Below are 17500 nucleotides of genomic sequence, written 5' to 3' on the forward strand. Positions count from 1 at the left end.
AAATACTTAATCTTACATTAAAAGTGTTAAAACCTGGAGGTAAATTTTATGCGCAGGTACGTTAAAGCTCTTTGTCTCCAGTGTTATTCGCATTTTGTATTTAAAAATGAGCATAGGCATCTAAATAAATTTATCATATAAGTACTGAGATTTAGTTACTCACGGAAATGACAGTGACGAAAAAAATCGTTTTGTTTTTAGTCACAGCCAATCAGCGACGCGAACGATGAAAAACAATCGTTCGCGGCGTCTGATTGAATGAGTGGTGATTTTCACTAGTGAAAAGCCATCGTTCGAGAAACTACGTCATCGATATCCGTGGCGCGAAAACTTGCGCGCTGTCCTTTTATTTTGAAGATGTCGGATGCCTTTAGACAAACCGGGTTTGTGGACACCGGTTTGGTTGACAATTTCATTGCTGAACAAGAGAACAAAGGCACCTAACCCTAACCCTTATCCCGACCGAAAACCAGCCAATTAGAGTGCTCCATGTAGACTGAGAATTACTTGCCATATAACAACATGTCGTCTTTTATTTCAGGGTACTAATGGGGCAAATTGCAAGACAGATATAGAACAGTATGAAAAACAGCTGATGAACTTGTGTTGTCCTGTAGAGTTTCGACAAGAATTCGTTTATGTTCCGTCATTCGAAGAAAGGTGATTTTTTTTCAATCTCCTTTGATTAATACTGGTCTCCATTTACAAGTTGGTTGGCAATAAATGCTATAGAATATCAAATTTGTTAAATATTACGCACTTAATGACTGGCCCCAAGGGAATCAGTAAGTTTTGTTTCCCTGAGACCCTCAGTGTTCCCCTCGGCTTCGCCTCGGGAACATTGAGGGTCTCGGGGAAACAAAACTCACTTTTTCCCGAGGGGCCAGTCATTAAGTATTTCGCTATACCTACCAACTCAAAATAGAGCAATACACGGATTTTTACACGGAATTGACCATTTTCACATTCCCCATAATACACTTTGTTTGCCCCCCAAATTTTGCATAAATCATTGTTTTCAAATGCTCTTGGGACACTGCATATTCCCAAGAGCTTTTGGAAACAATAGTTTATGCAAAATTTGGGGGGCAAACAAAGTGTATTATGGAGAATGTGAAAATGGTCAATTTGTCGCTGTTTCAAAGGTGCACGACCTGATCACGTGCAAGTCGAAAGTTCAAATCGTTGTTTCCCCAGGGAGTTAGTGAGTTTTGACCCATGACACCTGACACGTTCTCCTCCAATCGGAAAAGGTATTTGAGTTGGGGGGTATAACAAAATTATTGCAACTACGGAAGTTGAAATACAAGACAGTTGGAGCTCTTCAGCAGTTAAACCTAACCATACTTAACCATACTTAACGTCGATAACTCTTAACAGGAATTCAACTGTCAAAACTGAGGTCATTTTACCCTTTCCCCCCCCCCCCCCCCCCTCCTCCCGTTCCTCTCCATCAGTGCTCCGTTTTAAGGGTATTTAAAGCTACTTAAAGTGCCGATAACCCCAAAATATTTTTTTCGCTAAAGTGAATCTTTGCACCTGTTTGAAACGCATCGCGGCTATTTTTTTACCTTTTTCTAACAAATCCTGCCATTTTAGAGGCTTCGAAAGTTGCGAAAATCCAAGCATCTTTTGTTCACGACCGAGTTAGAAGGGGAGTGGGTCTATTCCTGTTTTTACGTCACAAACTGATTTACATTGCATTAACTCTTTGTAAAAATGCATGCAAAGTAGATTGTGACGTAAAAACAGGAATAGATCCACTTCCCTTCTGACTCGGTCGTGAACAAAAGATGCTTGGATTTTCGCAACTTTCAAAGCCTCTAAAATGGCAGGATTTGTTAGAAAAAGCAAAAAAGTAGCCGCGATGCGTTTCAAACAGGTGCAAAGATTTATTTTAGCGAAAAAAATATTTTGGGGTTATGGGCACTTTAAGGTACACAAAAAGGAAAGAAGTCGAAACAAGCATGTGAAATCCGGGGATCGAACTCGGGATCTCTTGCATAAAGATCGCGCACTAACCGACTGTGCCACCCTTGTTCCGAATTTAAAGGTATTTTTGCGCGGTTAACCGTTTATAAATATGAGGGAAAAGTAGATCTCAACAAGTGTTATTGAAATTAAAAATAGAAATTGGGGGTAAACCCTCATTTTTCAAAGATAATTAATCAACAATATTTATAAAAAGCTTTAACATACAAAGCAATGTATGGCGTGTTTTTCCAAATTGAAGCTTAATTATCACCTCACACTCTATGTCTGGCTCCAAATGCAGTGTATGTATGGCGTGTTATTCCAAATTGAAGCTTAATTATCTCTGAAAAACCCCCGGTTACCTCCAATTTCGTTTTGGATACCAAGAGCACTTGCTAAGCTCTTATCCCTATATCAGTGAGCATCACCCATAGGAAACCCCAGTGTCACGAGATTTGCAGAAAGTATGCGCAACAACAATACTACGCACCGTCCTTAAAATAATTCTCTTGAAAATGACTTAATTTCCAGATTTTTGTCAAACTTGGCACAATTGATATTCATACGCAGGACCATTTTTTTTTAATGCACAAGAAGCGTTCGAAACGTGATCGACCGGAAATATTGTTCTTATATAGCAAAAGCTACTGAATGTTACTGAAAACTTCAGCCTACTCATTTTGTCCGGGCTAAGATCTTTCAGTAAAGTGATTTCAAATTGCTCGATGTTGCAAAGAAATATAAGCAAATTAGACCGCTATATTATCACCTCACATTCAATGTATGGTTGGCGCGATCCTTTGAATGGAATTCTTGTCTTTTATTCAGCCCAAAAGGTGAAAGGGAAAACAACTGCGCACTCCAGTATGCTTCTTTTGTGATGAGTAAATTTTCAGTGTTCTCGGACGTGCTGTTTTGAATTTGGTCAATGCATTGAAATGTAAAGTCCGATAACACTGTGGGGTTCGGTTAATGTGTGAGGCGATGTTAAAGTGTGAGGCAATGTTTGTCGCCATTTACAGTATTTTTGTTCTCATTTCTTGGATCTGATTGACTTTTTTTCTGTACCTATTGTTTTCTTTGAATTTGTTATGTAACCCGTTTTTTATTCATTGTTGTAAAACCCTATTTAAGTTGTAGAATTTTCTACCGACTCTTTTGTAACTGAAGAAGGTCGAGAGGCCGAAACGTATTTTTTTTTATAGTTTTCAAACCAAAAGTTGTCCATTTTTGGCCTCATTTTTAACCAGTCTTTTATCATCTACCGAATCAGGACTGTGAATCCTTGTGATCCTTTTGGTTGGCATCTTTGTTGGCTCAGGAATCACTCATAACTGTCTTTCTATATACATATATATAGATGTGTAAACGATGTTGGTTTGCCAACGATGATGCCTTAGAGAAAAGGATCCAAAGGATACAGGACGCTTCTTCTTTACAAAAGCATAAGTTGAATAGACAGAAGAAGATGCGAACTTTTCTCATTTGTCTTTTAATGCCCCTAGGGACGTTTCGCCCATTCGGGCTTCTTCAGTACTGCGAATATCACTACTTGGAATAAAAGATCCTCAGCTAATGCTCGTAGTACCTGACATTTTTTATTAAATTTAAATTAAATTTGCATTTATTCCAAGTGGTGATATTCGCAGTGCTGAAGAAGCCCGAATGGCCGAAACGTCCCTGCATTAAAAGACAAATGAGAAAAGTTCGCATCTTCTTCTTTCTATTCAACTTATATTTAACAATTATTCTACGAGGGCGCGCTGGATAGTAGAATAATTGTTTTATTAAAAACCCCAACATCACCACTCTTTTATGTTGAATTTATTTGGCCATTTTTTCTCGGAGCCGCAAAACTGTGTATTTGCTGCTGTGTTCATTGACCATATTTGGTAGTGCAGGTATATGAGCTGATAACCTGTGTCCGGCGAGCCAATGAAAATGCTGGAAATGTGATATCCGTAGTTCAGTTTTTAATATATATATATATATATATTTCACATAACATGAGAATTTTATTCCATGAAGCTCATTTGTACAAATCTATATGCTCTATTTTCACATGTGGAAAAGGCTTATACAGCCAATCAGAATGGCGTACAGCTATTTCACATGTGGAAGTATAACCAATCAACGATAGCGTAAAGGCGTTTCTATGCCAATCACTCGTGCATTTCGTGCATCTCGTGCAAATCGTACTTTGTTATTGAATTAAATTAAATTTGCATTTGGTTCTATTGTTAGTGAGTTTTTGTTTCTAATTTGCGTTCAGAAAACTATTTTAATGAAAATTCTCGTCTTATGTGTAATAAACAGTTCACGACATATATATACTACAATTTCTACGATCCAATTTCTTTTTCTCCTTAAATGTGCGCGAGCTAATGGGCGTGCCAATGACGCAAGAATTTATGCGCCGTAGGGTTGCGTAATTTAAAACCAGGGAATCACATTAAGGACGTTCGCGCCAATTGTTTCTGCGCATCCTTACTGCGCACGCAAATGCACACGCCACGTCATACAAGAGCGCGCGCGCTAAGTAATAAAAATGAGAAATGATAGGGCAAAAGGCCATTGCTATGGCTTTGCCTGGATTTAACGGTCTTGGACGTTCGGTGACCCCTATTTTTCTTCCCAGAAACGGATTTTATTTACAATCATCTCCACGTTGTCCAAAAATGAACAAAAAATCAAATCCTGCCATCTTGCGGCTGCAAGGCGCATGAAACTGTGGTCCCTAAATGCGAACTTGATCTTTAAGGAACCTCACCAGTTGAATAAATTCACTTAATAAGTCCACTTAAACAATATTTGGCAGAGAAGATTTCACTTCAAATATTTAATTCCGATATATTTGGGTTTACAGACACTGGCCTTATTCGCTAACGAAGCCCGATTTTGTCACATTTTGGGTGTTTTTCCGGGCATGTTCTCTCCAAAACGAAGTCGGTGACCCCTCCATTTTTTTTACATTTCTGACATAACTAACTCATCATCTTACAGTGGTAAAAGTTTCAGAAAAAAATCAATGTTGAACAATTTTCGCGCGAACGTCCTTAAGGTTGCTTGCTACAGTTTTCTGAAGAAAAAGATCAAGATTTTGAAATCTGATGTGCATTCATTTTTTAGGTAAAATTACATTTTCCATCAAGTGCAGTGACTAACACTTCAAAAAGGACGTCCTGTTGCTTTAATTTCACTGATTTCAAAGTCTTGATCTTTTTCTTCGGGAAACTGTAGTAAGCCAATAAATCCAAGCTGGAACGGGGCTCTAACCTATGACCGCGCGAATGCGATGCATTGCTCCACCAACTGAACTGTCAAGGCACCTGGGAGCTGGTTACGTGTGAGTTCGAGTCATATGCTGTCAGAAGTGAACGCATGAATGCTATAGAATATTTGAATTGTGAAAATTGAAATACATGCATGAGAGTTGGAAATCATTGCAGTGAAGCAACAATTAAAGCAGCTGCGAAGAAACATTTCATGAAGCACGTAATGACTGGTCCCAAGGGGAACAGTGAGTTTTGTTTCGTCGAGACCTTTAATGTTCCCCGAGGCGAAGCCGAGAGAAACTTGAGGGTAGAGGGGAAACTATGCTATATTATACTCCACAACTGAAAATACGAGTATAATCCTTACTAGTTTAATTATAAGTCAAATTTCTCAAATACAAATGAGTACCAATTACCTTCAGTTATTACTTTCAGCTTTTGTCTCGTATCAGTTGCTGTATTTCTTCCGCACTTCGTACTTAAAAGCGTTTTGTTGCGGCCATGACTTGAAAAAAAATATATGAAAATTACTCACTTTTCCAAATTTCATTGAAAATCGCGGTGGATGCACTCATTTGCCGCGATTTCAAGACGCATGTCCTGATCACGTGCAAGTCCAAGGTTGAAGCTGTTGTTTTTCTAGGTAGTTAGTGAGTTTTGGTCTCCCTTGCGGGTTGTTATACAGTTGTGAGGCGCGTCACGTGATACTCCATTTCTGTTGTGAGGTATGGTATACTTAAATCCAGAAGACACGCTAGCCCCAACAACACTAAGCTGGTTTCCATGGAGGGCGTGTCTTTACAAATATATTACATAAAAATGTGAGTATATACATATAAATATCTGTATATTAAAAACAGAGACTACAAGATAACATATACATGTATGGATAAAACTACTTGAATCTGCTTAAGAAGCTAAGACTAATGATACTACTAGCAAGAGTAAAGCTAATAGTACGGAATTTAATTTATAATTATAACCCTTAAAAACCTCTATACTATACTACCTAAAAATAGATTTATTCGTAGGAATGGTGCTCTAGATGATTCTCCGTGTTAATTTCTTACAAATTACTTTGCTATTATTAAAAAAAAATGAATGAATGAAATTTATGTATATATTTGAATCGCGGATTATAGACGAGTGAGAGAAGTGATTCTCGTACTTAGCTGGACAATTGAAATTGAAATTAACTTCTCTTGAAATCCCATTTTAGCTGGACTTTCTACGAAGTGTGGAGGAAGTAAACCAGCAGAACGGACCAGGTCTTACGGTGGACTGAATGATAAAGCAAATGTTTAGTCGACACTTTAGTTCATAAATGGGTGTTACTTTTCAATTGAGTTTCGTGAAGTGAACATAAAGCGTAGTGTCTTCGACCAATCATGACGAAAGGGAGTAACCAAATGAGCCAATCAGGAGTGGCGCAAAACACGAAGTCTCAATCGGCTCATTGGCTGAAACTGTGGCATGAGTCCCCCCTCATGGTAGCGGAGGACAAAAATGGTAATCTCAATTGGACCGCTACACTGGCTCTTAGCCCTGCCCAGGGCACTGGCACGACCCATGGTTTACTGTAACTTAACATTAGTAGTGGATTGGAAAGGTACCAACCAGTACTACCACAAATGAGCATTTCCTTTTTTTTACATTCACGGTAATTCACTTGTTACTGCGTCTAGCGGCACTAAGCACTCCCTTCTCTCAGTTGATATCAGCCGCAGGTTAACACGTTTAATCAGGTGCTTGTCTCGGAACTTTTGCCAATGCATTCCTTTGTTATTTATCTTAGAAAAATGGTCGCAAAGATGGATCAAACTTTACTTGAGAAAATAAAATAGGTTTCAATGTATTGCGATTATTTATAAGCAAATATGACTTACACCAGTAGTGGAGTTGACCAATCAGGACACGAGAAAACCTCTAGTGACTTCTGTTATTGGCCACCCATTCTCTATTTTCGAATTCCCCATAATACACTTTGTTTGCCCCCCAAATTTTGCATAAACCATTGCTTTCAAATGCTCTTGGGAATGTGCAGTGTCCCCAAGAGCATTTGAAAACAATAGTTTATGCAAAATTTGGGGGGCAAACAAAGTGTATCATGGGGAATTTGAAAATAGAGAATGAGGTTGCGCGGGAGAACTCAAGTTGCAAGAAAACGATATACCGGGAGCTGAGCTTCCTAAACCACCAGAATATTGTAGAATGGCAATTTTCAAACAATGGCTCGCTTGCCAAGGTGCAAAAAGATTTGATCAAAAAGTCAGTGAGAGCTGTGAGATCGTGGTACATACGACGTTTACTTAACCAACAACGTTAAGTTATAAAGATCTAACCCGAAGTTAATTGTTATCGTACAGGGATGTACGAAAGGCTCTTTGCTTTGCAGAGTAAACGAGTGCATAAACAGTGGCTGGTCTGCAAACAGTCCTACAATGCAATTCAATAAGACTCTCGACCCTGGCTCCCACGCAACCTCAAAGTGGCCAATACACTTGTATTCTGAATTTATATGTACAAAATACAATATGAGCGACCGTATTCTATCGGATATACAATGTCGAGCCGAAGGCGAGACATTTTATATCCGATGCAATACGGGCGCGAATATTGCATTGTGCTTATGAAATGAATAGCACGCTTTCATTTGCCCTCCGAAGGGAATTCGCATGGGTGAAATGATCAGGGAATGCCGAACTCATTCTCTCGTGATTGCGAACATGGAAGGATCTCCTTTTCGAAGGCCGAAAAATGCAAGCGAAGAAGCAGCTTGGTTGGAAGGGACTAGTCCCCAAAATACAAGAAATAGTACAAAATGGCCCGGAGCGTAAAGATGTTCAAGGAGTGGCAAAGTGCTCGCTCAAAGAAAGTAGCGGCAAATGAGTCGCTGGGCTTTGACTACGTGAAGGTGGACGAAGTTCAAGATTTAACTATTGACATCACTCAAATGCCCCCTCTTTTTAAAGTGGTACTACGACTTTGGATTTCAAAACTATGTTAACTAAACACTAACTCACCCAAGTTTTAAGTTCTGATTTTAAAAAGACACCTGTTTATTTTAGCTGGAATTTTCTTATTTATTGGTCCGCCATTACTAACTTTAAAATCTTGAGAGAGCTGGGTCGAGGAGAAAATGACGTCAAACACTCACTAGTTTAAGAATGCAATGCGTGTGTACGCGGCGTAATTAATATGCAGCACGGGAGTTTCGGGCTTTCAGACTTTTCAACCCGTGTTTTGCATATATAATAAATTTTGTTTACACGCTACAATTTTAAGCTAGTGAGTAAATGACGTCATTTTCTCTAGATCCAACCCTCTGAGGTCCAATCGGCCAGTTTTGAACGTGAGTAATGGCGGACCATGAAATCCAAACCTTACACTCAAAATAAACAGCCTTTGGATAAAACTCAAAGCTCAAAATTTTGCCAGTTAGGTGTTAAGCGAACACGCTTTCAAAGTATGAAGAAAAAAAGGAAATGATTTTTTGATCATAGTACCACTTTAAATTTCTGGATGACGAAGTTCGTGGGAGAAATTGGAAAACGTTGATGTAATAAAATAGTTGCATGTCTGTCGTTTTTGCGTCCTTGTTTTGCTTTGAGACGGAGGTTTTCAGTGGTACTTTGTGTCAGCTGATACAAAATGTTAATTAATCTGTTATTGTTCTGTAAGAAGTTCCTTCATAAACCCCAGTTTTTCCCTGCTACCTATTCAAGCCCTCCCCGAGGTTTCAGACAGTTTGTATTGGGTTTACAGTGACATTCATGTGACTCAAATTGCATTTTTGGATTGGCTTACTCCTTCATGAATTATTAATGAGTCTTGTAATAATAATTGTAAAATTCATTAATAATTCATTAGGATGACAGCCAACAGAAACGCACTATTCAGGTCACATGTGTTGGTTTGTAAATCCCGTTAAAGTTCAACTGTCTGAAAGCACGGGGAGGGATTGAATAGATAGCAGGGAAAGGCTGGGGTTGATGAATTTTTAATTAGTTGAATTAGCAGTAAAATTAAATTTCATAAAGACCTCTAACTTGCCTAATTAGTATGCTTAACTTTCATAAAAACGAGTCCTGTAAATTTGTACAAAGTTTAGTAATCATTCACAAGTTTGACATTTCAATCACAACTATTAGGTAACAATTTACTTGAATCTTGTGTGCCTTGTCGAGAAATTTAATGCATCCTCGCCTTCCGTCTCACGCAAATGACAGTTATAGCACAAAATAACAAATAAAGCGAATTGGGCGGATAACGCTCTCCATTTTGCTTGGCCACTTCACAAACGAACTGAATTTGCTCAACCGAAAGGTTAGCTTATTTGCCGACATGTGCTCTACTGAAACGGTCACATCTTCAACATCTTCGCATTTGAGACCGGCCATTCTACAACTTCTCACATTGCACATTTATTTTGCCGTCGCTGCTGCCACTCCTCGAAGACTTTTCAACCCCATTTAGTCTGTTTAGTGTTGTATTGTGTTGCTTTCGGAGTTGCTCCGACACTAGACTGGTCTCTTCTTCTTTTTTCTTTTGAGAGCGAAACCAACCAGCCATGTTTCTACCACAAAAGCTCTACCAAAATAGATTGCTAAATTCAATGCTATTCGCGTCCGACCTTAATGGGCTATAAAACGGCTCGCCGTTTTAACTGCCCATAAAGGTCTCCCGCTCATATTTTATCTATTACTTACTGATCGCCATCCAAACCCATTGTTTTCTGTCTGCATTATATCACCGAATGCCCAGGGAAAAATAATGCAAACTAAGTGTGTGAGAAAAATGGGTGCGGTCTTTTTTGGTGCCGGGGAAAATATAAGGTGCTAAATCGGCACACGGAATTATAAAAGTACGGTGGCTGCATTATAAAAAATAATGATGCGTGTTTTAGTTTTAGTAATGCGGCGTGCTTTAGATGCATATATCCAAAGCACTTCCCTCCATATTTTTCACTGACTGCGCATAGTTAATAGAGGGGAATGGTTATGAAACGCAACAAATTTCTTTGTTGTACGTTTTTGTTCTCTTTTATAGCCTTGACCGTGAAGAAAACACAATAGTTGTTTACTCCATACTGAGGAAGTGACCAATAGGAACGTGTTGGTTACGTAATTCATGCATAGTGTATGAGCGCAAAACAAAAGATTGTGCACGGTCGTGGACTTTCCAACCTAAGTTTTAAACACCACAATAAGTATTTTAAGCGTGAGTTGTTTTGAGTTATGACTTCTGCTTGACTAGTAACACTACCAATTTCTTAACCCGCTCTCTCTTTTAAAGGCCGAATTCATAACTCTTCCCATCGATTAGGAATTGTAGCGGTGCCTTACGTTGGAAACGAAGATAACATTGTATACTACATATCATTTCATGAATGGTCTTGCCAGGGTACTCTTGCCCATCTTGCTTCCTCACTATAGAGCCACAAATCGAGCCAAGAAAAAATCAGCACAGGCTCGCTACTGTACTCAACCTTCACAGCTCATTTCTCTTCTCCCGCCATTCTTCAAACTTAAGATATTTAACCCCCAATTCCACTTCCTTCGACTACCATCGGAAAGCCAGCTGACTTCAAACCTCTGACATTCGTCAGATGAGATTGGCGCACGAAATCGATATTTTGCCAATTTCGTCAAATTAGTTCATCCATTGGTATTGACACCACTTGGGTGAGCCATTGGCGATTTTTGAGAAAATCGGCAAATTTGGGGATACTTTGCCAATTTCGTCAAATTAGTTCGACATCCATTGGTAATGACCACTTGGGTGAGCATTGACGATTTTGCGAAATTGATAAAATCGGCAAATTTGGGGATACTTTGCCAATTTCGTCAAGTTACTTCATCCATTGCTAGTGACACCACTTAGGTAAAATTTTGACGAAACTGACAATATTGGCACATTTTGCGATATGTTGCCAATTTTGTCATGCCTTCCTTGTACGTGTACGTATTTATTGCCGTAACATTGACATCTTAAATTCCCACGATGGGTACAATTCCCACCCAGGTCGGAGTTCTTACCTGCCCTTGTGTGGGCCCATTTCCATCAGTGGGGCTAACGCTCGTATGCTTCATATGAGTAGAAAACTAGCACTTCACGTCACACTCTAATAGTTAAGTCACTTTTACGTTACTTGGCCGACGATTGGCGAAACTGAAATTTACCTTAATTGCAAATGGCGAACGGAAGAATTCAATGCATGAGTACCTCTACATTTATCTACGAGTGCCGTAGATAAACATCATATTGTGTATCGCTCTTTCTTTTTTTAAGGGCTAGCAAGGTCTCCTTAGCTCACATTTCAATGATTTTTACAGATGATTTCTTCAGTAGCCACAGAGGAACTAGTTTCGACAGACAGTGGCATGTTTTCTTCGTGCTAACCTAGGGTCCAGCCACTTTATTTACCCTGAACGGGGCTGGACAATCTGCGAGCCATGCGAATTTCGCATTTAAGTCTAAGCACCCTTTCCAAATAGCGCTGATAAACAGTTCAAAGTATTAAGTTTAAAACGGCTAGCTTAATAACTGTGTGACTCGCATGGCTCACTGGCTCGCACATTGTCCTTACTCACCCTGAACAGTCGAAGACTGCAGCCCCTCAAAGCTCCCTAGCTTGTGTTTTATGAATGGTTCAGCTTACATTTCCATACAACAAGTTAAATACCTTTCGACGAACGTGTGAATACATGCTTGCATCCTTAAAATGCACTCTACATTTGCCGTTTTGTTATTTTCCTTCATGCAAATGACGAGCGGGATAATTATTCATGCGTACGAATTCTTGGTTTTTCACATGACGTCAGAAAAAACTAAAATTAAAGAAAATTAGTTTCTACCTTCCGGGGTAAAAGACGTTTTAAATATATGTCTGCTGGCCTGTTTTCACCTCGGTAGCATCCTTAGTTTTGAAAATAGAGCAGTTTTAATTTCATTTTTTTTCATGTGTAACATCAGGATTGCTTCTGAGAAACATGTCACGTGTACACGACAATATCGATTCGCCTTGTGTTTTCGAGCTCTGAAGGAGCAGGTATCTATGCGAATGTCTCAAGTTTAGCAGAGAGAAATAATGTTTTGAGAGAGCTTAAGGGCGTGTTCGATTGACCCTATTCCGGAACAAGAATACGTGGAGTGATGATTTAAAACACTATGTATGGCGTTTTGCAGCAACAAGAATAATAAAGCTATGTTTAAAATAGCATTTTAGCAGATGTTTGACAATATTAACGTGAATTCCCACAAAAACGAAGGATTTCCAACTTCTATTCCATGTATTCCTATTCCGGAATACGGTCAATCGAACGCGCCCTAAGTCACTGCTAAGTCAAAACTCCATCCGGCCGTCATGTTGAGACACCAACTAGGAGTCTCCATAGTAAAGACTATAATTCTGAGGGGTACCCTTTGCTAAATAACTCGAGTTTCAGGGGTATCCCACGAGAATATAGTTCAAAACCACTTAGAAATAGCATTGTTAAACGTACTTTCGTAATTAAACGGTAGATATCAGTAGGCATATTTTTATCCCCTAAAAATTGTTCATCTTTCCTGGCTGAAAGCCTAGTGATCCGAAAATTATAGGGATCAAAACTTACCTTTTCGAAAATTTCAGCCAGAAAAAGGGCTCCCGGAAATTCTAGGTGAGCTTTTAAGCGTAAAAATCGGTTTTAAATGGGCAGTTACGGATTACCATCTTTTAGATGTTCGAAAATCCTAGGACAAGCAGGCAAGCAAGAACTTTTACAACAAATGTTCCGAAAATTCTAGATCTCAAATTGTCTTCCGAAAAGATATTTTCCGAAAATTGACGTTGGGTGCCCCTGGAGTTAGGAATATCGCACAGCCCTATAAAGAACTTAAATGGGAATCGAGAAACATAGGCTCCGAGGCTGACATCAAGTTCAAGTTCAACTTCTTTTTCTCAGCAAGTTTCCAAGACCAAATTTCACTAAAGTTAAGCCCCATCCGGCTTTCTATTGTTTTTTGGCCTGCACAAGTAAAACCGCTTTATTGTTCATCAGCGTCACACATTCTTGCTGATTTTGGGGCTCATTTGTCGAAATTCAAGCACGCTTCCTTCAGACCTGTTTATTTTCGTGTTTCACCCGGTTATTTTTCGGTACGGCTGTTAAATGACATGAGGATTTGAAAAGGCTTTTGAGCTGTTTTCCCTCTCACCTAACAGAGAGGCGGCTTCCGCTTCTCCACTTTTCATACAGATATAACTTTTTTAAAGAAAAGTGGAGTGAAAATCAAAAATTGCGTGGATAAATTACAAGAGAAGAAAGATGCTAACGGTGCAGTAGAATTTGTACAGGTGACGAGTAACTACGTAACCAAGACCACGAACGATGAGACTTGGGGCTCAGTTAGCCGTTACACTACAGTTACACTCGTGTAAACGGTTGATACTTGATAGAATGTTGTAAACAAGTGAGTGGAAAAATATCTCGCCCAGGGTAACTCGGGGGAAGGGTTGTCTCGGGTGCCCGAGACCATATAAACGGGGCCTTAGAACGTTGATGGCATGATTCGTAAAATGCTACTATAAAATTTACAAGCACGACATGCATCTTTACACAATCATGCTTACTTTCAAGTAATGGATGATAGGACAAGGACGTATTTTGTGTGTGGCTTATTGAATCTAATTCCTTGCAAGCTGACATTGGTAAACTCCACATAATTGCTTTGAAACTCTTAGTACCCGTTGGTGAAGTCATTCTTTCAGTAAATTGTTCCACCTTAGTCATTAAATGACAAATTTGCCATAACTTTGTTATTTAGAGCCACTTCCCGTCGCCATATTTCCCTATTTTCGCCAAATTCGTTCCTCTTTCCCTTGTTCTCCATGCTGGTTGGTAAAAAAAGAACGTTTCTTATTTGAGGTGAAACGTCTGAACAGCACTGGAGATCGAATTCTTCTTTCATTAATTTTTGTTCGCCACATTCGCTAACTTGTATGGGCGCCTTTATTGCTTTGGGCTTTGCTTTGTAGGTGCTTGTGTAGGTTGCCTTATTTGCCACATTCCCCAACTTGTATGGGCCCCCTCATTACTTTGTGCTTTACCTCGTTGGCGAATGTGTCAAAATTATCATTTTCATCATACTGGGCGAATTCGCCACATTCGCCAACTTCTATGAGCCCCCTTCATTATTTTGTGCTTTGGCTTGTTGGTGAATGTGGCAAAATTATCATTTACGCCATATTTGCCAAATTCGCCACATTCGCCAACTTGTATGGGCCCCCTCATTGGCCGATTGTGGCAGAACTAGAATTGTCATTTTCGCCATACTGGGCAAATTCGCTACATTCGCCAACTTGTATGGGCCCCCTCATTCCTTTGTGCTTTGCCTCATTGGGGATTGTGGCAAAATTGTCATTTTCGCCATACTGGTCAAATTCGCCAACTTCTCAGTATAGGCCCCATTCATTGCTTTGTGCTTTGCCTTGTTGGCAATTGTGGCCGCACAATTGTCATTTTCGCCATATTTGCCAAATTCGCCAACATTTTCTTTTTTTTTGCCATTTTGTTGTTGCGTGCATTTCTGGACATAGAAATCGTCCGCTTCCTAGCCTGAACAATCAATACTCCTGGTTACAGAAACAGCTAGGCCTGCAGATATTTAGACAAATACATGACTATCTGTTTTACTTAAAAAAGAATTAACCAAACCCAATTGCAACAACATTTGCAGGCACATCCGACTCTAACATTTCAAGGAATAAAGTTTAAATAAGGTATACCTTCACTAATCGCAACATAATCCTCTGAGCATTTTCCATCCCCTTCACTCGTCGACACACCCATTCCTGAACAACAATAAGAAGGTCGGATTACATATAACTAAGCAAAACCAATGGAATTGCAACGACTTCAAAGTAAGTACTTGTCATCATGTAACCTCCGACTTACCGGTAAAATTGACTGCGTGAGAAACAATATTCCTCTGAACTGCTTTCCCAGCAGCTTTCCGCCATCGCCATCACTCCAAACGACAACGAGTTAACTTTCACAAATAACTGTGTTTGTCGAGCACTATGCAAACTGGCATCTACCTTGACAAACAAGCAGTCGATTATTCGTTTCTGGTTGCATTTTTTACACGTACATGTCATGTTACTCTCATGAAAACAATGGCTTATCTAACCGTTGTCTTGAATAAAAACATGCATTGAACATTCGGTGATATAATTAAAGGTAGAAAACAATGGGTTTGGATGACGATCAATAATTATAACAGATCATTACTAGCAGCATTCTTGGATATAATGCAGAGGCATCTTTGGATTGCGGCCTCAGCTGCATTTATTTAGCCAACAAGACACCCATTAGGCGTTCACGTGGGATGCACTGATAAAAGCAAGCAACAGGCAGCGATTGTAAATAAAGAATTAGAGTCTGTCACAAAAGTCCGTGGAACAGACCTGAAACTTTCAAGGTTCACTTTCCCCTCACAATGTTGCTTACATGCGAGTTTCTGAGCCCAGTTTGGCAAAACATTGTTTGGCAAAACAATGTTTTGCCAAGTTTCAATAACTTTATCAACTCAAACCTCTTCTTTCATTTTTACAGTTCAGACCAGTTGTAAGTCAGGGTACAGTATGATCGCTCATACAGACAAATAAGTCGCAGGAGATGTTATTAAATGTATACCTGTTGTCGGAAAACGGTAAATACACAATAAGTAGAACGACTGCAAATGTCATATTGCGGTACGAGACTTGAAATTCTTGAAATTATAGCCAAAAAATGGAATAATTTGATTTGACTACAGTTGGCATTTGCATTTCTCAAGGGAAAGATAAGTACGGTAGTATAAGGAGGCACTTTAATCCACGGGAGAATATTTTCCTCTTTTTGTTTTTTTTTTTTTAGATATTAAGTTAAGGTTAAGGTCACACCCGTCGATCGCAAAAAAATTATGTAAAAAGAGATAGAGAATACTTTTCGCCGGAAGTTCATTTTGATTGACAGCATATTTAGACTATCGGAGCGCTTTTTGCGGGATACATTAAATAATTGTCGTCGCTCGCAAAAGTTTGAGGTGTTTTTACGTAAAAGCATCATATGTTACTTTTTGTGGCATTAAATCGTATTTGATTAATTAAGCAATGAAGACCCACAATCCATGTAGCGGAAGGATCACAGAAACGTACGAGTGATGCGAAGCAGGGAACGTTAGCGGAATAAAGACAAAGAATCATATTACCAGAACTGGCCTTCAGACACCTCTGACGAAACGTATCGAAGAATAAATTATCGTATCATCTGAAGAAAAATCATGGGAATTCAAGAGGTGCTATTAAATCAGGCTCTCTCAGTACACTGCCATTGATCGAGAACAAACACACTGACTTGTAGCGAAAAAGAAATAAGACTCCAAGGGCATTTCCGGCTATAGCCTTCCTACAACATGACAAGGAAGGTACTTTGTAAACGATTAACACAGCCAGCCCGCATTCTAATATCGCCGTCACCAACTGTTTGAGATGGTTTTTACGCACATCCTGGTCCGCTTCCACTTTTTCTCTGCTGCTGCTGTGTTTGATGAATATATCTTGTTTTGGTCACAAACAATTCCGCGAATTTAGGAAAATAATTTGAATTTCTAATTTTGGAAATTTGAGAATTTTGCCACTTAGTTAATTTAAAGACTACCCAATTCAAAAGGAAATACAAACTGATTTTCGGAGGATCCTTCTTAACTATTAGTACTACGGTAGTTTTGACACCGCGTTGTGTGACCGATAACAACCTCCACAATACACCAAATACCTTTCATGAAACAGATTACAACGAAGTTATGAAAGCTGTAACAGGTACTTATGGATTAAATATAAATCAACACTTACCCTTTAGCGAAACCAGGCGATCGAAGGTAAAAATTCTTTCGTGTACCTCCGATTTCGAGGAACAAACAAAGGAATAACGAAGTGACAATGACTATGGCACGTGGATAATTCAGTATGACCATGACATGTGGATGACGTAGAATGAACATGTGGCCACTAAAATATGCCGTTATATCTTGTATTTACAGAAACTAGCCAATGAAAACAAACGTTACAATTTGTGGATACGAGGAAAAACAAACGGCCTCCATTTCATGACTTGTGGTCTGCCCTGCTGGGGGAATCCCACATAATAATGCCGCTCACCTCAGTAATTAAGTTATAATTGGAACACCGATCTCACACTTTTCATAGTTGAGGGTGATTCCATTCT

At 39.2% G+C, this 17500-nt stretch overlaps 1 protein-coding gene and 1 long non-coding RNA gene across 2 annotated transcripts in view; one reads left to right on the forward strand and one right to left on the reverse strand.

The window, feature by feature from the left end:
• LOC138052920 (uncharacterized) overlaps nucleotides 1-6446 on the reverse strand; it is a 17559-nt gene extending 11113 nt beyond the window's left edge. The window contains exon 1 of the long non-coding RNA XR_011133179.1: nucleotides 5666-6446. This is a non-coding gene — a long non-coding RNA (uncharacterized lncRNA). The remainder of the gene's footprint in view (nucleotides 1-5665) is intronic.
• Nucleotides 1-7258, forward strand: part of LOC138052918 (spermine synthase-like) — a 19596-nt gene extending 12338 nt beyond the window's left edge. Inside the window, exons 9-11 of the mRNA XM_068899522.1 lie at nucleotides 1-56; nucleotides 542-660; nucleotides 6469-7258. The exon at nucleotides 1-56 is cut by the window's left edge and continues 24 nt beyond it. Of these exons, the coding sequence (XP_068755623.1) occupies nucleotides 1-56; nucleotides 542-660; nucleotides 6469-6499 (206 nt within the window). The 3' untranslated portion in view covers nucleotides 6500-7258. The remainder of the gene's footprint in view (nucleotides 57-541; nucleotides 661-6468) is intronic.
• Nucleotides 7259-17500: the final 10242 nt, after the last annotated feature.

This window comes from Montipora capricornis, chromosome 6 (genome assembly GCF_036669925.1).
Source record: "Montipora capricornis isolate CH-2021 chromosome 6, ASM3666992v2, whole genome shotgun sequence".
In the NCBI taxonomy this organism is placed as follows: Eukaryota; Metazoa; Cnidaria; class Anthozoa; order Scleractinia; family Acroporidae; genus Montipora; species Montipora capricornis.